The 19,148-nt window shown below is 45.5% G+C and overlaps 1 protein-coding gene across 2 annotated transcripts in view; it reads left to right on the forward strand.

The window, feature by feature from the left end:
- ADAMTSL3 (ADAMTS like 3) overlaps nt 1-19,148 on the forward strand; it is a 337,319-nt gene that overhangs the window by 34,983 nt on the left and 283,188 nt on the right. For both annotated transcript variants that reach the window (XM_038532980.1, XM_038532981.1), the window contains exon 3: nt 11,891-12,010. In XM_038532980.1, the coding sequence (XP_038388908.1) occupies nt 11,891-12,010 (120 nt within the window). The remainder of the gene's footprint in view (nt 1-11,890; nt 12,011-19,148) is intronic.

Here is a 19,148-nt window from a genome sequence, read left to right on the forward strand (position 1 = left end):
GGACCCTGGGATCATGCCCTGAGCCAAACACAGACATTCAATCACTGAGCCACCCAGGCGCCCCTTGTTTTTTTTTTTCCCCACAACAGGAGACTTTCTAAATTCATATTAACAATATTCCTTCGATAATATAAAGATACAGTCAATAAACAAAATTACTACACTTTCATCTTGCCTGAGTTTTCTCCAGTCATGGAGGATTTGGGAGCTCATCTACGCCAGTCCTCCTGTTTAACAATGTGGTGAGCAAGCACTGGAAATGGGAAAGGCGTGCCAGGAGCCACATGGTCTCTGGTGGAGGTGGGCTGGAGCCTGGACACACAACTACAAACCTGACTCCATTTCTAAACTTGAACATCTATCAATCTATCAATTGTAACAGATGTCCAGTGTCTCCAAATGTGATTAGTGTATGAATGTGATTGTCTGTGTATCTGGCACCACTTGCAAAACTAATCCTGTTTATTCAGGACTTAAAACTATGTGACGTTTTCATGTCAAACAAATATGGAATGGGGTGATGATGTTTTAAGAATTCAAAAGAAAAGACTTATCATTCCATGTATCATTAAGAAATTAAAATTAGACCTTAACATATATCAACTTAAATCCATAAACCTGTATCATGGCCAACACTCCACTTGGATCAAAGACTATAGTTTGTATCTCTTTTTCTCTTTCTCTTTTGTAACAAAAGGTGATGTGTTTGTGATAATTTCTTTTGCTGATTTATGGTTCCAGTAGAGCTTTGTTACCATTGGGGTTGATGTTAGCATCTTAATTTTTTTTGAAAAGATTTATTTATTTATTTGAGAGAGAAACAGCATGAGTAGGGGGAGGGGCAGAGGGAGAGAGAGAGTCTAGAGACTCTTCCAGCTGAGTGTGGAACCCGACATGGGACTCGATCTCATGACCCCGAGGATCATGACCTGAGCCAAACCCAAGAATTGGACACTTAACTGACTGAGCCACCCAGATTCCCCATTAGCATCTTAATTTTATAAAAGCATCACCTTTTACTTTCAAGAAGTCCTTAGCATTTTTTTGTGCAAATCCCTCAGTTTTTTTGTAGTTTGTGGAAATTAGTGTGATGCCATTTTATACACATGGACCACAGACACCGCTGCCTCTAAATCACTATCTTCCTAATTTAAGAATTCTGAAAGGCAGGAGCATCCCAACAGCACATTTGGCAGCTCTGCTGACGTGTTAGCACTGAAGATTTCCTGCCCTGCTAAGCTTAGAAAAACAAACCGGCTTATGATGAATATAAATGTTTTTCAGAGTATGTGCAAACAGCACATTTCTGTCTTTTTCTTCTCTTGGAAGGCTGGATTTTGAAAGCCTGCATGATTTCAGCCACACAGACGAGCTGTTTCCTGAAAGAAATAAAACTGTAGGGGTGAGAAAAATCTTGAATAAACATGAATATGTCCCCGACGTGTTTCTGGACTGTGTCAGGTTGGGTGGTGTCTCATTGCCAAATCAGGAAGAGCTGGTAACGCTTTTTTTTTTCTTTCTTTTTTCCTTTCCTTTCTTTCTTTCCTTCTTTTTATTTTCTTCTTCCTTCCTTTCTTGCTACTGAGTTCATGCAAATTCATGCCTGAGGCACACACCCAGATATGCCTGATACCCAGTAATGGGCGCCGAGGTTGGCAACAGAGGTAGCATGCCCGCAGAAGTAATGGGTTGTCCACTGGTGTGTTTTCTGCACGCTCACACCGCACTTGTGTTATTGGGGCCTGGGCGGGTCAGGCTGTGGCTCACTGGAAGCAGGAGATGTTGGAACAGTTAGGGAGGAGCCCTGGGGCCTGGCCTGGCTGAGTTGGATGACTGTGAAGGCAGAGAGGAACTTGGGGCCAAGGAGCAAAGGGTCACACCGCTGCTGTAGGTAGGAGCAGATGAGTCCAGAGCCCTGCAGATCCCAGCCAGGGTCTTAGCAAATGCAGATATTTCTAAACCTCAAACTCATCAGTTTTGATAATCAGAAAAAGTAAAAAAACAAAAGGTGATTCCACAAGGCACTTTGATCTACCTGGGCCTACCGTGACCACTCTCTTTAAAACTGCAATTTGGGGATCCCTGGGTGGCGCAGCAGTTTGGCGCCTGCCTTTGGCCCGGGGCACGATCCTGGAGACCCGGGATCGAATCCCACGTCGGGCTCCCAGTGCATGGAGCCTGCTTCTCCCTCTGCCTGTGTCTCTGCCTCTCTCTCTCTCTCTGTGACTATCATAAATAAATAAAAGTTAAAAAAATAAAAAAATAAAAAAATAAAACTGCAATTTGTTCTCTCCCCCAAATCGTTTCCCATGTGATGTAAGTATATGCACTTTATGTATCTCTTGTGTTCATTTTCTTTTTTTTTCTTTTTCTTTTTTTTTGTGTTCATTTTCCGCTTCCCTTAGTTAAGATGCTAACGCTCCTTGGGAAAAGTGATTCTCATCTGTTGCATTGATTGCTGAATTCTCTGTGTCAAAAACAGCCTCAATGCACAGTAGGTGCATAATAAACACAGATGGACCCAGTAACCGAGTAGATGCAGGGAACCCAAGAATTGCTTGGAACAGGCCATGCTTTTGGGCTTCCCGAAACCTCTCCACCACTTTGGTAAAATAAAATACTTGTTTGTGCTTGATTTAAAAAGCAAAGATGCCTTTTCTCTGCCAGAGAGATAATCATGAGTGTTAGTGGTGGAGAGGCTGTGGGAAAATACATGCTTCACTTTCAGATCAAAGTGCAGAGGGCCATGCCCATGCTGGGCCTGGGAGTGTTCCTCCCTGAGCACCCAAGCCCCATCAGGGGGTGGGGGTGGGGAGGGTCGCAGAGGGAGCTCGAGGTGAGCACTTCCTGGTCAGTTGTTCCCAGACACACAGCATCTTCATCCAGTGCTTGGGGGGGGGGCAGCAGCTGGGGGTCCCCTCCTCTGCTGACTTCTGGGGTGCAGCCTGCACCAGTGGGACTGGACCAGGAGGGAAGCACGGAGGGACAGGGCTGCCTGTGTTGGTGAATGTATAGTCTGGTCGGGTTTGAGGTGACCATCCACCTAGTGTTTTTTCTTTACTGGTGGAGCCGTGTTTAGGGGATACGATATTCAGTGTTTTCCCCTGAGGTATTTTAAGGGAGAGTATTTCCATGTGACATTTTGCTAATTGAGGCTGATTCCAGTGGCTCAGCTAACTTCAAGGTCTTGAAAAAAAAACCTGAACTCTTAAATAAAATTTTGGGGGTGGGGTGGGTCCAGAAAATGAGGATCTGTATTGTGTATATTGGCAGGGGAAGGCTTTCGCTCCTCTCCCCATTCAGAGTAATAGTGGAGTTTTTAAATAACCCCCTTGTGAAATGCCAGCGCGTTCTTCAGCCAGAGCATTTTGGTCTTTCTGTGGTGGAGAGAATATTCAGGCATCGCTCCTGCAAGGGCTCTGTGGAGGCGGAGGGGTCGACCTGTGTGGCTTTGTCTGGAAAAGAAAATGAATTGCTTAATGTCTTCTGTGCACAAAGCCCAACCCTGAGCACTAAGGAAGGTTCAGAGATGTAAAGAGGTGTTAGGACTCCACTTTCAGGTTTTCTCCTTTCAGGAAACTGAAGGATGAAATCTGTTCCAGCAAGATCATTTCACCCATGACCCTTAGTTCTGTCAGTGTGTGTGTGTGTGTGTGTGTGTGTGTGTGTGTGTAGGGCGGAAGGAAGGGAAAGAGAGAAAATTAGAGAGAGCATACATGCTTAGTGGCAGGCGGACTAGTGCTGTGAATGATGTGTATTAGATCCAAATTCCAATTTGCTAAAAAGAGTCCTAATGACAAATTCAGGGAAAAGACCTCCTGTGTGGAACAGCTCTTTCTGAATATGCATGCCCCCATGGCACCCCCCACCTCACAGCTCCTGGAGGGATCCAGGAGGGCCTGCCGCTAGCTCATATTGCTTTTGAAAACGTGACCCAGAGTAGAAGCTGAAGTTTGAAACTACATGGTCTTTTGGCCAAGGCATACTCAGATGTTTATCCAAATATTCAGTCTTTCAACCCAACAATATCAGGAGGACATATTAATTAGTTGATGGTAAATAGGGAAGATAAATCTTAAATCCCTAGCATAAATTTTTAAAAACTAACAAAAAAACGTGAAAACTAATTTTCTTTTTGCCCACTTTTCCAATCCTGCCAAAGTAAATATGTTTCCTATATATGTGTATGTTTTACATCTATATGTGTTTCACAGATATAAAATGTGTTTTATATCAGGAAGTGTTGGGACACCTAAGACTTTGAAAAGTCTTGGAATGATGACATCCTATTTGAAAAAACAAAATGAAAGTTTTGTTTTGTTTTTTAAACAACCATTGTAGGTTCAAGAGACAAAATGCCCATCATGCTTTTTGGAGCAAATATGTGGTTGGTATGCTGAGTTTAAATAATATTGGTTCACTTGATTTTCCCCCGTGGGCTCTGGGTGCAGACTGTAAGGTCCTATGTGCATCCAGGCCAGGAAGAACAACCCCCAGGGCCCTCCAGAGACAGTCTTTGCAGACTGTCCCCAGGGCCTGGGGCTTCCATCTGCTCTGTCTGCAAGGCACACTTCTAGACTCATCCAGTATGACCATTTGGAGGAGTGGTCCCAACCTCCCATCCAGATAGTGAACTTGCCCTTGCAGCTCTTGGTTGCTGTGAATCAAGATTGGCTTCCTGTGCATTAATATTCCAGATAGGAACCTTAATAATTTTCTGCTAAGTGCTGGTGTTCTGAGTGGGATGCCTGCATTAGGGTCTCTAGGCCTTGCCCTCGTGAGTTTAGCCTTTGTCCCAACCTATGAAGATCCATTGGGATATCAGTTCTTCTGTCTTCCATCTTTTTTTTTTTTTTAAAAGATTTTAGTATTCATATATTCATGAGACACACACACACACACAGAGACAGAGAGAGTCTTCATGAGAGAGAGAGAGAGGGGGGGGGGGCAGAGACATAGGCAGAAGGAGAAGCAGGCTCCATGCAAGGACCCCGATGTGGAACTTGATCCTGGGAATCTGGGATCAGGCCCTGAGTCAAAGGCAGATGTTCAACCGCTGAGCCACCCAGGCATCCCCATCTCCCATCTTCATGCCTTGTCTGTGTCACTGTAGATGTGAAGTATCTTAAGGTGTGTTTTGAGTCCTCACGTGGCCAACATGCAGACATCTGAAATGAGAGGACCGGAACTGGGTGGAGTCACCATCAGCCTGGAGACAGGCTCTTCTCAGCTTGGTAGAGGGCCCGGATCTCAGCTCTGTTCCTGCTCAGCCTTTGTGTGGCAGTGACAAAGATGCAGATAGAGGGCATGCTGCTCAAATTTGGGCTGATGTAAAGTGACGAGACAGTGATTGTGTATTCTGATAGATGGAATCAGGATCCAAAGTCTTGACGGGCTGGAGTAATGGGCTGGATCTAGAGGATGTGGACGATGGGGAACAGGGCAGTCTGGCTCTCAGAGTGCAGAGACATGGCTTTGCAGTGGCACGTGGGAAAAAGGCTTGGTGGCCTTCACTGACCACAAGTCTGTAGACTAGTGGGGTGGTGTTTGGCTGTGTGCACACTCTGGAGGGAGGTGCATGCTCCATGGGTATGCGCAGACCAAGTTGGGAGAAGTGTGTAAACTGGCTTATTGAATTTCAATGGGAATCACATGGTATTTTTTCTTAACTGGTGATTGCTTGACTTTTGAGGCACATGGGGCCCCATTTTCTAAATATAGGACACCCTCTTCACTCCTGCTTCTCTCTCCTTCCATTATATCAGCCAAACCTTTTGCTCAGTCCTGATAGGCATTCTCCCTCCTTACGGGGTACAGATGGAGGCCTGGGATGCTGAAATCTTGTCCTCGAATTGGCATTGCACAGCTACTTCCTCCTGCCAAAGTCAGAGCCTTCAGCTGGAGCGGGAGCTGGAGACACAGCTGCATCCCCAGGTCTCAGATTCATGGTCCCTGGAGGGACCATTTGGATTCCTTCTGACCCCATCCCTGGTGACTCGGCAGCTGCGGACAGTGGCTGGGGGATGATACATTTTGGCAGCTTCTCTCTGGGCCCTGGACCTGTGCCCTGGGAAGATTGCACACTTCCTGGCCCAGCTTTCCTCCCTCTGCCTTCCCTTCCACTCTTGCTACTCTATGGCCTGACCTTGCACGCAGCCGCTGGGCGTTCCTGTGCTCCTGGTCAAATCGCCTGCCCTCCTGCGTCTTGGTTTCTTCATGTGTGAAATGACACAAATGGCACCCACTCAAAACGAGATGAAATGAGACCCTTTTCACAAATCCCACCTCACAGTGGGTGCTGAGTAGGCTTGATTTCCTTTTTCCCTGGCTTTCTCTCTAGAGGGCCTCTCATGACTGCTTTGTTGGACGGTCAGAGATGCTGCAGGAGAAATGCTGCTCCTGGAGAGGGATTGGGATTCGAGTGACTCTGAAATTGCTTGCATTTTGTAATCCTGGGACTCAGATGCTTCTGTGCTCAGACTCTGGAATTCAACTCAGAATGTGTGTGTTTGTGGGGGAGGGGCACTGCTCTCCTGGCATCCTCTCCAGCATCCGCCTGATGGATGCCCAGAGCACCTCATACCTCAACTGGGGAACAGAGGACCACTTCAGACACCACCAGTGTGGTGTCTGTGAACTCCCTAGATTCTGACAGATTCCTGTTGTCTTGGAAGGGAGTGAGCTCCCCATCACTAAAGGTATTCAAGTAGAGACTGCAGGGCATCTAGCAGGATTCCTGAGCTAGACAGGCTGGATTAGATGACTGAGGGGGGTCTTTTCAGGTGCTGGGCTTTCATAATCGTGGGATGGCACAGTACACCTTTTCAAATTTCAGACAGCCATAGTTGGGCAACGTGACCTTGGTTCACCCTTGCTGCTATGGAGGGAAAGGACTTGGATTGCACCAGAGCTTTAGAATCAAGTCTTCAATGATCAGATATTTACTCAGGAGTAAAGATTTTGATAAAAAGAGATGAGTATAAAATCTGCATTATTTTTCAGTAGTATCAAGGAGTGAGATGTGAGTGTAGAGAGAATCTATGGTAGCCCAGGGACTAATAACCTTGGACTCCTGCAGGTGGAACTGGGGTTGCTCTCTGGAGGAAGCACCCTGTCCTGGGTAGCTCAGGCCCTGCAGCCCACCTGTCCTTCCTCCTTTTTGCCCACACACCTGCTGTGGGGAATGGCAGATGTGATAGAGACACTCAACTCTGCCTTGGGGAACAAAATACAACACCTCAGTGGGCCTGGGAGGAGAGACAGAAGCCTGGGGTAGGAATAAAATGTAGGGCGAACATTCCTCATTTTACCCAACCTGAATTTAAGCAGAGCAAAGAAAGCTTATTGGAGCTAAATGTCTGTAGCTGTTTTTAATAGTATGGAAACACAGTCAGAATACCCTGAATGCAGGGAAGTGTTGTGGTGTTACTAAAGGAACCTTTGGAGGATTGAATGTACACCAGGCTCAGGACATCCCACCATACCATGGAAAGCGGCTGTTTGGGGGGAAATGTGGGCACAGGCTCTTTCATCTGTAGGGTAGCTGCAGAGGGGCCCGGGAAGGAAAGCCAGCTTGGAGATGGGAAGTGGAGTGATAGACATGGGTGGGTGACCTTGGGACCCAGTAGAAGGATGTCACAGGAATAAGCATAGGGAAGATGGATGGAGGATCGAAGTCAGGGGGTGTAGCATGGTGGAGACCTACATGGACCAAGGGCTCTCATCTTTATGAAAGCCAGACTCTCCATTCAGTTTGAACCCATTCCTCTGTCTTCTTAAGAGCCCCACTCTTGCAGTTCTCTCTCTTGTCGCCTCCTGGTCTCTCTTACCACTAGATGATTCCCATAACCAAGCACACAAGCTCTCGTTCCTCCAATCTTTAAAAATTCTGCCCATACTTCCACCTTCCCTCTAGCTTACCTTTTCTTCCTCTTCTTCTGTCCAGTTCCCAAACCCATTCCCGTGGCCCCTGCTCCTCCCCTGTACCTACTCTTGTCAAGGTCAACAATGACCTCCTGTTGCCACACCCAGGGGACCCTCCTCCAGCCTCATCTTATTCAATCTCTCAGGGACATTCAAGGTAGTTGGCCACTCTCTTTGATGCTGAATGCTTCCATGACTCAATATTTCTCTTTTTTTTTCCTCTTCATTCTTCTCTAAATGATTACCAGTTTTCACCTCTTTGGCTTGCTCCTTCTCTACTCACCTTCAGACATTAGAATTATCAAGGGCCCCAGACAAAACCCTCTTATCTGCCAAACTCTTTCTCCAGGGCGGGTCTTTTCAGGTAGGATGACTATGAATACATGAGTATGTATGTAAGAAAATGTCAATGATGACTTCCAAATCTCTGTCTTCAGCCTTAGGCCACCCTTCTGGGCTCCAGACTTGTGTATTCAACACCCAACTCAAGCTCTCCATATGGATGTCTCATAGGCATCTCAAACTTCACGTGACTTGAACAGAACTATCACCTCTTTGTCCCTCTCATCCTACCAGGCCTGGGCATCCCTGGCATTCTATTATAACCTGTTGCTCAAGCCAAAACCCCAGAAATTATCCTTGATTCTCCCTTCTTCTCTCCCATCAGCAAGTGTTGAATGTTCTACTTCTTGTCCATCCTGCTCTCCCCTTTTCTACCACCATCATCCTTGTCCAAGGAATCATCCCTTCTCACCTGGATTAGTGCAACAGCCCTCCAACTGGTCTCTGTGGTTCCATTCTTGCCACCTTCTAACCCAGCCTCCATGATGTGGTCAGTATTTGAGATACACCTGGTGGTTCTCTAACCCTTGCCTGGGCCTGCAGTGCTCTACACGTCCTGCCTCTTCCATTCTTCTTTCTCTCCCTTTCCTGCTGCTCTCTTCCTTGTGCATCTTGGATCAGCCTCACTCACCCCCTTTCTTTCTGAAGACTCAACTTTATCTGCATATCACCCTACTTATTTCCTTTATGGTACTTAGAGCTTTGTCTTGTTTACAAATTTATTTACTTATCATCTCTCTCTTCTCATTAGAATGAAACCTCCATAAAAATAAGGACCTTATCTTTCTTGTTCCTCATTGTAGCCATAGCTCTTAGAATGGTTCCAGGCATTAGTAGGTGCTCAGTAAATACATGTGGAACATGTGGTCAGCTAAATATAAAGCATTGTATTAGAAGGCCCCCTGCAAAAAAAAAATAAAATAAAAATAAAATAAAAAATAATGAAAAAAGAAGGCCCCCTGCATTCAGGGAGCTATCTTTAGGTGATGACCCTGGGCTGCTTCCAGCACCCACCCTTTGGAAATGGGAGCTGTGTCTTCGCACATAGCCTCTCATGGACTCCAGGCCTGGCTTTGGCTCTGTGGTGTGTGACAAGTCTCTGTAGGCATTTAAAATTATGATTCTATGAATTCTAAATGCAACAGAGGCAAATCACAACTACAGCAACTACATTTTACGGAGTATTTGCTAGGCATGTTGGTAACCAGTTTATATGAACTGTCTTAAGATGAAATCCAGGGGCATCTGGGTGGCTCAATGGTTGAGCATCTGCCTTCTGCTCAGGTCGTGATCCTGGGGTCCTGGGATTGAGTCCTGCATCGGGCTCCCTGTGGGGAGCCTGCTTCTCCCTCTGCCTTTGTCTCTGCCTCTCTCTCTCTGTCTCTTATGAATAAATGGATAAAATCTTTAAAAAAATGATGAAAAAAATCGTTGTCTTGTAGTCATGTAGAATTTCCCCTGAGGTTTACCTACATGTATTTCTCTTTGGTGAGAATAATTGGACTTTGACACATATTCAAACTTGCTAGGAAAATATACACAGAAGTAAGAAGTTTTATTGTTAAATTCACCTCCTATTTTCACATGGACATTTTTATTCCTGTCTCACTTTTTTTTTTAAGCCTGATAAAATTTTAAGATTGGAAAAGCAGGTCAGAAAGCAGAAGGCAATCAGCTATAGCTACAGTCAAGCCTAGAGTCTGTCATATTTCCCCCCTATGCTAATAACTACCAAAAAGTGAAAGCAGGAGTCCTGGAGAGATTTTTTTGCTTTTTCTGGGGTCGCATGTTGAGATCTATAAAACAGCACCACAACGTGTGAGAGCCACGTTGTCTCTGTGGGGTCTGCAGTATTAGCCTCTCTTCCTTTCCTTCCCGGACCACTTAGCAGTAATCTCCAGCAATCATCAGAGCACTGACTGGCCAGGTGGGATAGATTCATTCTGTGCCTCTGGTGGGGCCTAGACAGACTTCCCTGCCAGAGTCTTGACACCCTGGCACTGCTGCGGGCTGCAGGTGACCCCAGTGATTTCTGGAGCAAGCTTCCCCCCATAGAAGGTGGCATAATAGAGAAAACCTGCACAGAACACGGTGCTGGTCTGAACACTGAGATGACAGGCCTGTGTCAAGGGAGACTTTGCTGCTTACCATGCAGAACGTTTGCAGAGGATTGCCCTATTTTCCTCACTGCAGATCGGAGTAACCTGGACTCACGCAAGCCACTCAGAGGGCTGGCAAGGGAGATGTGGGCTGTGTGGCTCTGGGAAGATTCCTGTCATTCACAGGGTGCAGAAACCCTTGTGTGGATGAAATTTAATAAAAAACTTCTGAAGTTTTTGGAACCTTCTAGTGCCATCCAAAACAGAGAGTTATCTGTTCTCTGTGCCTTCCCAAAGCTATCAGATACCAATTTCACTTTTTAAAGTGCAGTGTTCGAATGGGTGTTTTGCTTGAACTGAAGTTCCTGCTGAGGTTTTAAAAGGTGACCATTGGGCGAGCAGAGATATTTGAGGGGTACTTTTACTCTTCACTCTTTCCATTTGCAGAGTGTTTTCCTCAGAGTAGCACCTGTGTCCTCTTTCTTTGATTCTTACTCCTTCTCAAGCAGGGGGAGTGAGGTACCCTTTTGATGGTAGAGTCGGTGATCTGTGTTCCTGGACCAGATGGGTCTGCACTCGGGGGTGAGGGGGGTGCTCCATCTACTTTATCTCTTTCTTCCTTGTCAACCAGTCAAGGCAGTGATCCTGGTAAGCCCTCTTCATGCTCCAACTTTTCCTGGTTGGGCTCTTCCAGGCTGCAGGTGATGATGGCAAGTGATGCAGGTGATAGCAAGCGATGGCAGCAAGTCCCCTGGGCTGTTGGACCCACCCATAGTCTCCAGGAGATGATTCTTCTCCCTGACCCCCCTCAACCCTGACAACGGGGGCTTAGTCTAATGACTCAGATGCCAGTGCTTGAGCTTTCTGTGAACCAAATGGAGCCTTTCTGTAAAAGCCATGTTTATTTCATCTTGGATTTTTCTATAAACATCCAAAGCATTATGAGAAAAAAATTCTCAAAGGAAATATGCCAAAACAATTAAAAGTGGTTATTAGAGGTTGAAGGGATTATGGGGTACTTTTTATTTTCTTTTGTGTTCATCTGGATCTTCAAAGGTTTCCATGGTGAATGTACGTTTCTTTGGTAGTGCGGAAAAAAGCTTTTTTCTTACTCCTTCACCAAACAAAGCAGGAAGGAAGAAAGGAAAGAAGGAAGGAGTGAAAAGGGAAGAAGGGAGGAAGGAAGGAAAAGAAAGAAAGTCTGGAAGCAATGGATTTGCAACAATAGCACTTAAGTTAACTGTCCTATAGCTGAATCTTGGGGATGGTTGTGGGAATGGGGAGTGGAAGGGGGTAGGTGTCAGGGAGCACATACTGTGCATACCAGTTTGAGGGGGACCAGCAGGATGTCCTAGCCTAGCAGGGTCTCACGCAGACCCATCTCACCTTGGCCTTGAGCAAGGTCACTTCCCTTCTTGGTACATCCTTCAGCAGGGCGATGCCCTGGGAATCGCCCTGCCATAAGGACTGCCTGCCAGGGGGTCCTCATGGGGCCTTATTTGTAACCCGGTGACTTTACCTTTCAGACCACAGCAGAGAAGTCCCCTGGAGCCTACTTCCTTCCTGAGTTTGCACTCTCCCCCCAGGGAAGTTTTCTTGAAGACACAACGGGTGAACAGTTCCTCACCTACCGCTATGATGATCAGGTAAGAACCTCCTAAAAGAGCCTACCTTTGGCTTTGCCATTTGCCAGTGGGCAGGAAACAGTTTCTCAAAAATAATTTCAAAATAATTATGTTTTTCCCTCCTTGGCACAACTAGTACAATAAGCCATTGACTCTCTGGAAGGATCCCAGATCTCTGGGCTGCCCATGCCTGCATACAATTTCCTATACAATGTGTGGTTCTTGCTCTGGTTGGGATGTCAGCTTGAATCACTTTTTCTTATTCTTATTTTTATTGGAAATCTATGATGGATTCATTCATTTTAGTGATCACCAAATTTATTTATTATCTGAAATCATACAGGACTATTGTTTTCTGAATAAGCCTTCCTTTCTTTGCCCTTCTGGCGTTTGCTTTGTTTCTTTCACCAGTGCCAAATGGATTTTTTTTTTTTTGTCCACTTTGCAGAAAGGAACAAGGTAGGTGTGCCTCTGTGTGTGTGTGTGTGTGTGTGTGTGTGTGACACACTGGAGCTCATGGCAGCTCACCAGAGAACAAGGCTGTGCTTGGCTGAGGCATGGAAGCTGGGCCCGTGGGACTGGTTCCCTTCCACTCCAGCTCATGTTGATGCCTTAACTGCATGAAGGGTTGTATGTGTCTGAAATTACTCACAACTTGTTTGAAGCAAAGCATGTCCACTCTGCCAAATGCAGAGGTGAGGCCTGAATTCATGAGGCAGTAGGGTGAGACTTATGGGGATGGACGTATGGGCAGTGAGGGGATGGAGGACTTGGGTGGTCCTGGCAGAGCTTGGCACCTACAGGGCCAGGTGCAGATGCAGAATGGGGTGAGAATGTCTCCTCAGGGCACATGATGGTGTAGAGCAAGGTGGCCCAGTGACCGAGAGTACTCTTCTGCGTGGTCAAGGCCTGATTGCAGTAGGCTAGTTAGGGAGTGAAAGGTGCTTCTCAGGAGTGGCAGCTCTGGGTTGGTCGCTCTGGCATGTGGGCAGGTGTGAGATGTGATAATAGGGTGCGGGCCTGGCTGTGGGCAAGCTGGGCAGGCAGAGCTCTGGAGATGAGGTGAGAGTTACCAGCCTGGTGAGGGAGGCTGAGTCTGGTGCAGAGGGTGGCAGGAATGGTGGTCTGTCCCCAGCACCCTGCATCCCAACTTGGGGGAGGCCCCATTCTTTCCATCCTCCAGGCTGCTGCTGAGCAGTCTGCACTTGGGACATTTGGGTCTGCACCTGGGGTTGGGGTGAGGGGCAGGCTATGAACACAGGGTCCCAGCTGTGTGCAGGGAGCTACCCAGGTGCTCAGGAGCAGTGGTGAGAGGAGACCAATTTTTAATAAAACTTTTCAAGGTGCAATTAGTTTTCCAAGTATCTTGATGAGCGTGTGTGTGAATTGTTGCTGTGGGAAGCAGAAGGGGGGCAATCCCACGTTAATGTAACCAAGCCCAGTTATACTTCGGATGGGCATTGGGACCCAGCTGCTAGTGGGGTCTAAGCTATCATTAAGTTGGTTTCTATCCTTCTCCCCAGTGGATTTTTATGGGGCCTGTAATTTATGGCTGCTTTTAATTGAGAGATCAATGATCCAGCAGGTTTTGGTGTGAGAACTTCAGGGAGCTAATTGAGAGGGCAGTAGAGGATAAAAGAGGGTGTCTGGAAAATCATGAGCTACGTACTGTTTAATTAAAGAGTGGTTAATGCCTTCTCCACGTCCTAAGGACACGCTGTATTTATATTTAATATAATAACAATATACAAGCTAGAAAAAGAGGAAAATAAGCCCCTTCAGCCTTTTCAAAAGGCCTAAAGGAGATCATCAAAGTGTGTGGCATGCTGTGGAAATTTTGCCCTGAAACACGGTGTTCCAAAAAGCCCCAGTGAATAGCACCTGAAAACATTCTGTATCCTCCCTATTGTGTGTTTCTCTTAAAGTCAGATGATAACAAGTCAGCAATAGGGCCTGCTTTCTGCTGGCAAAGGCAAAGGAAACAAGAGACACGGGCCTTTGTACCAAACTAGGTGTATCTCCTAAATGAACTCTAGAACACACTCTTCTAGAGAGAGTCCATCACCCTGGGCCTTGGTCTTCTTTTCCTCTTAATGCCGAGCATGCAGCCTGCATTGTACTGGCAGGACCCTCTCTGGCAGAGGGAAAAGAAAATGAGTCTAGCGTTACCCAGCTTGAAAAATCTCCTGGCCCTGCAGAACACAATGAAATGTGCAGACCAATTAGGGGCACAGGCTCTGGAGTCAGATTGTGTGGGTTTTGAATCCCGCTTCTGACTCTTGACTTCCTATGTGACTCTGGGCATGCTACTTTGCTTCACACTTCACGCTTCCTGTGTGAGATGGAGATGTGGATGGCATCTACCCCGAGGAAATGCTGTAAGGATGAAAGGAGGTCATTCATCTAAGTCTCTCTGCATAGGGCCTGGTGCATGTAGGCATGTGATCCAGCTATTGTCAGGACTCATATGATTTGCAAAGACCCTTTTTGGAGCATCTCAGATATCCTTATGCTGAAGGAAAGGAGGAAGCATATTCTTCACTCTCATCAGGGACCTCACACAATAATTAATTAAATTAATTAATTAAAATGGATTTTTAATTAATTTTTTGTGGAGGTATAACATGCATATAAAAGTACACACATACAAAGTATGGAATTTGATGAACTTTTAAATATCTGTGTAATCACCATCCAGATCAGTAAACAGCGTGTCCAACTCCTAGGAAGCTCCATATACCTCCACCAAAGAAGTATCACCCTTCTGACTTCTGTCAGTTGTGCTTTTTATTTTGAATTTTACATGAATGGAGTCACATCGCATGTACCCAGATGTGTCTGGCCTCTCTCAGACAGCATTATGCCCGAGAGAGTTGACAAGTTGGCCTATCCCATGTACTTTAGGGTTTCATGTCCATAAATTATATTCTTTGGAACAAATTGTCTTGTATTGGAACATGCAGCAGCACATTGAGTGGCATGTGACATTGGTCCCTGCATGGGAATTCTCAGGCTGACGCTAAAGGGTTTTCAGGGCTGTCCTTCTGTCGCTGTGCAGAGTCCACATCTGGAGAGTGGTGGGGACAGGTGTGTGGTGTCACCCCTGTCACACTCAGCAGCTGCTGGGATCCACAGACTCTGTCCTGGCCAGAAACAGGCGCTGGTCTGTGTGAGCAGCCACTGGGCAGCGTCTGCAATGTCATGGGGTGCATGTACCCAGTTGAGGCGCTTGTAGATTTGCACAGAGGCCTCGTTCTGCTGGCAGAGCCACCTGAAGCCAGAGCAACAGAGAACTTATGCTGTCGAGGCTGCTGTCTGGTTTCTGAAGTTATAGCATCAGGAGTGGGTTGCCAGGGATTCTCCTATCTACAAAATCCTCATTGGATAAAAATGGGGAGCAAGCAGGTAGAGGAGAGATGTTTGCTGTCTTCAACAGATCTCTTAGGACTTTTTTGAGTATTTTTTCTTGGCCTGCTTTCAGGAGAACCTGTAAGGTCACTCTTCCAACATCTCCTAGATTAGGTGTCTGGAAAACTAATAACCCCGAGGCCAGTAAAGCACAGCTGTGATGTAGGCTGTGTTTAATGAGTCACATAAAAGGCACAGTGTGGATTCTGCAGGGGCCGAGGCAGCTTCTGGAGCAGACGGCAGGGCCGAAGTGGGCGGGGGAGCGGTGCGGCTCAGTGCAAATGGGACTAGTCAGGCAGCCTTCGTCTTGCTTCTGCTGCTAATGAGCTTGTAATTTAACATAGGTTTTCAGCATCTTTGGACCTCAGATTCGCCATTTGTTTTGAAAAACAAAGTGGTCGTGTTTCATGATCTGAATGCCTTCCACTCTGGAACAATCTGTTGGTTTTTTTTTTTTTTTTTTTTTTTTTGAAACTATAGCTAGAATAGCCTGCATTACAGAGTGTTAATTGGATCATTCTGATTATTGAGGCCTTGTTGCCAGAGGTGCAGTAAACTGTTACTTAGAGAATCATAGAATTTTATAGCTGGCACAAACCTTGGCTCAAATGCCTGATTTTATGAATGAAGGAACCATAGACTCTGGATATGAAGTGACCGACTCAAGAACACCCAGATGATTGTTTGAAACAATGAAGACTATGGCACACCAACCTCAGCCATCTAGCTGCTTCTCTCAAAAGAATCCCCCAGAAAATGATCTTCTTTTCTAAAAATCCTGCTTTCACCATAGTCAACAGACCTCAGTAGACCTAAGGAAAGGATTTCATATTACTGAGCTGCTTCCTTAGCAACTTCTTGACTTGATTCCTTCAGGAGTTAAGAATTATCTACCTGATGGCATTTTTTTTTTTTTTTACTCAAGAGAGAGAGACAGAGGCAGAGACACAGGCAGAGGGAGAAGCAGGCTCCAATGCAGGGAGCCTGATGTGGGACTCGATCCCAGGTCTCCAGGATCACACCCCAGGCTGCAGGCGGCGTTAAACCCCTGTGCCACCGGGGCTGCCCTACTCTGATGGCATTTATAAGTGTAATTATTATCACACTAGGAATGACTTTTTTTTTTTTTTTTTCAGAGTTTGGGTGGAACATGGTAGCCTAAGTGAAAATGGCACTGACTTCCCATTAAGTGAGCGTATCCTTGCAGGGGCAGCATCCTGATGTTGGATTGCTTCAGTCGTACAAGGTAGTTAACACGTGTTCATTTGGGACAATGAGCAAAGGGTTTGTGGTTCAAAGACTTGTTAGTTAGCCAGCCTCTGCGGTAAATTCTTTTGTCATTCCTCATGTAGTTTTGGAGTTGATTCTGCAGAGGACCTGTTCACAGGCGAACAGCTGAATGTGGGCCAGGTCTAGGGAGCAGAGTCTTGAATTCTGCAGTTGGTTTGATTGGGGTGGGCCTCACTTTCGGCCTGTGTCTCTTTCTGGGAAAGAGGGTGGCAAGTCTTCATCCTTACCTCCAATTCACAGAAGCCTTAAATTTGGAACCTCAGAAGTTTATTATGGGGATGGATACAAAAGTCTGTTCTAGGTGTAGTCTTTCTTGGTTGGAAGTCATTTCTTTCTTTCTCTTTTTTTTAAGTTAGCAAAACTCAGGGTGCCTCGGTGGCTCAGTTGGTTAAGCGTCTCCTTTTGGATCAGGTCATGATCTCAGGGTCCTGGGTTCGAGCCCCTAATTGGGCTCCCTGCTCAAGAGGAGTCTGCTTCTGCCTTGTGCTTTCTGTCTCTCAAATAAATAAAATCTTTTTTAAAAAGTTAGCAAGACCCTTTGTTTTGCACAAATAATCTTTAATTTTTGTGTTTTATTTTTTAGTATGTGTTAGGTACAGGGAAATGTGGAAGGTGCATCTTTCTGGACCTTGTGGATTGCTAAAATACATTTCCTCTTATGGGTAGCCATAGTGGAATAAAAGGAGGTCAAGTGCACTTAAAAATTAGGATCCATGTTCATTTTCCTAAGGTCAGTGTGCTTTGTGTGTGTACATGTTGGTGTAATGTCAACCTTGGTAGCTTTAGGATATGAGACATCAAAAGGCAGAACAAACTTTAATTATTTGGACTCTAGGCATGTGGGACCAGGCTGCGTGGGTTTGGACTTTGCTAAAATTAACTCAGGATAAATTCTGATGTAAGCTTGCAGCTGGTTAGAGAATGCCTTGATCTCATGTTATAGAGGTCCTTGTACACCTGTTTGTACCCATCATCCCTTCTCTGCGGTCACCTTCTCTATCCTGTGGACTCCACGTAAGGAACCCCTACTTTGTCTCTTACTGCCCACGTTTAAGTGGATTCAAAACTTTTTTTCAAGTTAAAAATTCTGTCACCTATACTGATCTACCATTGCTTTTGGTGACTTGATTTTCAAATTCTTACTGTCTCCTGCTACTTCCTCCTGTTCATTTTAGCTTTTAAAACCTGACTTCTAGTACCACCCTCCCCCTGCCCCAGCCTCACCCTCAGGCAGGCATCCTTTTTAAGAATTTCAGTTACTTTCCGGAAGTCAGATCCAGACTCTCACGTGACTCATTCTATGTTTGTAAAATTCTGTCTTTGTAAAATCCTAAGGCATTATGACGCTCTGGATGGAGTCACGGTTGACTCTTCTCTTTCCTTCCTTGGATGCCACTGACCGCCTATTTGTGTGATTTCTCGTTTCAAAATGCCTCTCCAATTTGTTTTTCCTCTACTATTTCCATTGCCAGGGAGGCAGAGGGCTGGATCTGTGGCCCTGACAGGCATCTGGAATTGTAGCAAGTCAGAGTTGGAAGGACGTCTAGGGATTCTGTTTTTTCAGGTGAGGAATCCGAACCCCAGAGAGGAACAGGGTCTTACCCAAGATCACACAGCCAGGCGGTAGCAAAGCCAAGTGCCTGTTCTTTGCTCTTAAGCTCAGTTAAGACATTTTTACATCTAATCTGTGGGAAGGAAAAGTATGAGAGAAATGTTTGAATGAATTTTTAATACTAGTAGTAGCAATAATATATTAATAATGAAGTCTTTGTGTAGTCTCATTTCTAAACTTCTCTTAAAAGTCTTTTTTATTCTACTATTATGACAAACCTAATTTTCCTTTTCCGTATTGTAACTATTGATTTATGCATTTTTTTTCTAAGGAGAAGAAATCTGTTTGCTGTGAGTACATCTTTCTCAAAGTAACTTCTTCTGAACTTTTCATGAATATCTTGGCGAGGAGCTTCATTGTGGTTAAACTGTTGGCAGGCCTCAGAAATATCACTTGACATTTCCAAGTTATTTATGTAATAGTTTTTAACTTGGGAAGTGTATACCAACTTCTGAAATTTCTGGTGGAAGATGATATAGATGCAGCCCTTGAATGTATAGGGTATTGTCAGCTCCTGCCCCCAATCAAAACGAGTGTTCACATATTCTCCAGATAGGAGAGTTTCCGTGTTGTTTCTGGCCTGTGTGTATAATGTTTTTAAGCAGCATGCCATTTGAGCTTGAATAGCTCATTCCTTTGTTAGTGAGTAATCTTGGTCAAATGTAGTTATGCTCCTTAAATATTCCAAAGATTTAGCGATCTAATGAGAAGGCGAGCTCATGGTCTATTAGGAGAGGACAAGAATACGTTAATTGGGATAACTTATAGTCTGTTCTCAGTTCAGGCACAGAGCAAATACATGAACGTTGCACATGAGGCAGTACATGCTGTTCTGATCAGCTTTGGCAC

This window comes from Canis lupus, chromosome 3, assembly GCF_011100685.1.
Source record: "Canis lupus familiaris isolate Mischka breed German Shepherd chromosome 3, alternate assembly UU_Cfam_GSD_1.0, whole genome shotgun sequence".
In the NCBI taxonomy this organism is placed as follows: Eukaryota; Metazoa; Chordata; class Mammalia; order Carnivora; family Canidae; genus Canis; species Canis lupus.